This window comes from Bombus vancouverensis, chromosome 2 (assembly GCF_051014615.1).
Source record: "Bombus vancouverensis nearcticus chromosome 2, iyBomVanc1_principal, whole genome shotgun sequence".
Taxonomy (NCBI): domain Eukaryota; kingdom Metazoa; phylum Arthropoda; class Insecta; order Hymenoptera; family Apidae; genus Bombus; species Bombus vancouverensis.
The window spans coordinates 19,436,674-19,440,179 of NC_134912.1; the positions used below are offsets into that span (position 1 = coordinate 19,436,674).

The 3,506-nt window shown below is 27.0% G+C and overlaps 1 protein-coding gene across 2 annotated transcripts; it reads left to right on the top strand.

Moving 5' to 3' along the window:
* On the top strand, positions 1–2,066 carry LOC117157907 (interferon-inducible double-stranded RNA-dependent protein kinase activator A). Of its 2 annotated transcripts, none has more exons than XM_033336228.2 (3): positions 1–241; positions 525–982; positions 1,049–2,066. In XM_033336228.2, exons 2-3 carry the CDS (start codon positions 638–640, stop codon positions 1,700–1,702), a joined length of 999 nt encoding a protein of 332 aa, XP_033192119.1. In that variant the 5' UTR covers positions 1–241; positions 525–637; the 3' UTR covers positions 1,703–2,066. The 2 variants fall into 2 exon arrangements, with proteins under 2 accessions (XP_033192119.1, XP_033192118.1); XM_033336227.2 differs by lacking the exon at positions 1–241 and adding an exon at positions 248–393.
* Positions 2,067–3,506: the final 1,440 nt, after the last annotated feature.

The following is a 3,506-nucleotide window of genomic DNA, read 5'->3' on the forward strand; positions in this document are numbered from 1 at the left end:
TGTCTGTGTTTACTCCCAAATCGTCCTTCCTAGTACATTCGTTACTCGTTAGTTTTCTTTTGTACCTTATATGTTGTGATTGTATTAATTATAAAATAAATTTTATTTTCAACTACTCAATTGTGAACAAATCATGAAGATAAAAGCTGTACTTTCCCGGTCTATTAGATTTTCATTTGAACCTCTTTTTCTCGAATGTTTATCTATGATCGTGTAATCGGGACTTCCTGTACTTTGACTGGTACGTACTTAAGAATAATAATAATAATTGTTAAAGGAATAGGAAAGAGTGAAGTTCGTTTCGTGTTTAAAAGTTTGTATGTTAGTATAAAGTGATTAATAGAATTTGTACAACACATAGAGTTACTATTGTAATCAATTTATCGTTAAATGGTAATTATTCTTGATTAAATATGTTATATTATAAATTTGAATATATTTTTATTGAAAAATACTTCACCCTTTCTAGATATATATAAATTTTTACAGCATGTTTAGATTTAGTAATTTTCTTTCTTTTACAGACAACAACATATAGTAAATAAAAAAGTGATACGTTTTATCCACGATAAAAGTGGAGAGAATTATAATATAGATACAAATTGTTAAGAATAGAATAAATTTGCAACAATCTATAATGGACAAAACACCAGTATCTATTTTACATGAAATAATGGCGAAAAATCTAGTAACGCCTAATTATGAGCTTATACATGACGGGGGAGGCACACATATAAATACTTTTACATATCGGGTAACGTGTGAAGGTCTTACTGCTACTGGTATTGGACGTTCTAAAAAAGATGCAAAGCATGAAGCTGCAAAGGCAATGTTAGAAGCTATTGCAGCACATAGAGGTTATCTACAATTACCAGCATCGCCAGCACAATCTTCTGTAAGAACCCCTTTACCACCAACAATTCCTGAGGTAAAAAGAACTCCACCAGATGAACCATTTATTAATGCAGTTGGTGCTTTACAAGTAAGTTATGTTTATTTACCTCTACTTTGTATCAGTACAATAATATTTATGTGCATATTATTGTAGGATTTATGTATTGAAAACAATTTACAAGAACCTAAGTATAAACAAATTAATGAGGTTGGGCCTCCACACGCAAAAATTTTTAGTATTCAATGTACAGTAACAACTTTTAAAGAAACTGGTATTGCAAGGACAAAAAAGCAAGCTAAACAGGAGGCTGCTAAAAAGATGTTAGATAAAATAAACGAATTGACAAATGGCTTACACGTCGGAACTAATAAAGAATTAGACGAAAGGAAAGATCATAGTCAAATTGCTAAAGCTCGATATCCTGCACTTTCAAGGTTACCCGCATCTAGAAAAATTAATTTAGGTGTTAAGATATCAGAGTATCATTTACAGTTTAAGAATTTGCTTGATACTGAAATGCAAAAAGAACTAATTGAAAAATTAACATCTATTATTCCACGAAATGAACATTATATTTCTGAAGAATTTGTAGAAGATCTGCTAAACAAATTACAAGATGTCTTGGCAATCGTAGGGTTAGATATAACAACTTCAGTATTCCCTTCAATTACAGAGAAGATTGTTGTAACCATGAGAATAGATACATCTCCTAGTATTGTTGAATTTGCAGTAGGAGCTACAAAAGCAGACGCTGAAATGCATACAATAATAAAATTGATTAAAACTTTGATACTTCTTTTAAAATAAGGATAGAATAACTATACATAAAATAAATAAATTTCAAAATATTTGTGTCAAAGAATATGTTTATATTGGAAGAATAATCGTGTAACTTTTTTTTCAATATATTGTAATATCTTAAAGTTAGATATCAGCTAAGCTTGTTATATCAATTAAACAATTTCTATGAGAGAGAGAGGGAGAGAGAGAGAGAGAGAGAGAGAGAGAGAAGTGAGGGTTTATTATTATAGATCCTATTTCAAGTAAGAAACATTTATCTAATTTTTACTTCTGTTACAAAATAGTATAAGCTATATGTGGGTGAGATACTCTATAATATATAATAGTGTATCATTTTATATATACGTAAATATATAATATTTATGTAGTATACCACATAATTGTTACATAAATTAATAATTTAGTATATTATATACAATTTTCATTTTTCAGGTAGTTTGCGACAATTTGCTAAAGAAATGTTTTCAACAAAACTTAGCTAGTTTCGAATCTGCTACATACTCAATATCAAAAACGTCCAAGAAAGTTTCTTTCCAATAAAAAAATCAAGGTTACGTTAACTTTATTAAATGGCACTTTATATTTTGGATTTTATAGAGTTTTAGCTGATATTAACATGAATTCAATAGCTTACTATACAATAACCTTGAGATGACCGAATTCAGAAATTTATATGCAATATATAGTTGTAGTTCATTGTAATATGTAATATGAAATTGTATTATTGATATCGTTGGATTTACTCGATAAATTTATTAGTTTGGTAGTTTTAGTCTTATTTTGAATATATAATTTGATTAAAGTAAAATAATTTTCCTTACTATTATATTCCTATTGATTTAATCTAAATTTCAAAATTCAAGGTTATCTCAAGATCATAGCGCGATAGGCCATTGAATTTGTCTATCTTATCGTCAGAGTCTGTGAGACCCAAAATATAAGGTGCTATTTAAAAAAACCTCTTTATTGAAAAAAATTTTTCTTGGATATTTTTGATATCCAAGTATATAGCAGACCCAAAACTAATTTTTATTCAAAACATTTCTTTGACAAATTATAGGAAACTGCCTGAAAAATGATGGATAATCTCAGAGTATATACTTTGCATGTACAAATACTTGTCTTATTTGAAATTATTAAATATTATGAAAAGGATATTCGAATAACATTAATTGTTCTATTTAAAATTATTAAATATGATGAGCAGAATTTGAAATATGAAAATATAAACATCTATCCTCTATCAAGATGTAAGGTATAAAACCTGAACAATAATTATTATATCACAGGTTATGTTGTTATATTATATTTTCTTCTTCTTTTTTTGCAGAATCTTAAACTTTCGTTCCGAAAAGACCAAGATGGATGTAAACAAGTAGTTTATATATTTTTTGAGAATTATTAATCAAATGTTGTATATTACTATTTACCTTCCATGTTAATATCGTTTATCTGATAATTAATTCAGAAGACAGATCAAATCATTGAGGCCTGAAGGATGTTGTATGTATATATCATATCGCATTGGAATACAAATATGTTCATTTTACAATTAAGTTATACAAATCTTTAATCTTTATATTTTGTAATCCAAATTTTTTTTATTTTTTTTATATAAGATTTTATATAAAATCAGGCTGTAAAATAAATGACAAGAATGATAAAAATTTAATAAAAAATATTTTGAAGCAGTCTTAAAACTTTAATTTTTCTTCTTTTTAATTAAGAAAAAGAAAGTAATGTTGAGTATTTGAATATATTGAAAATTTTAATGCTTTGAAAGGGTGTACATAGACATTTGATAAGCCTT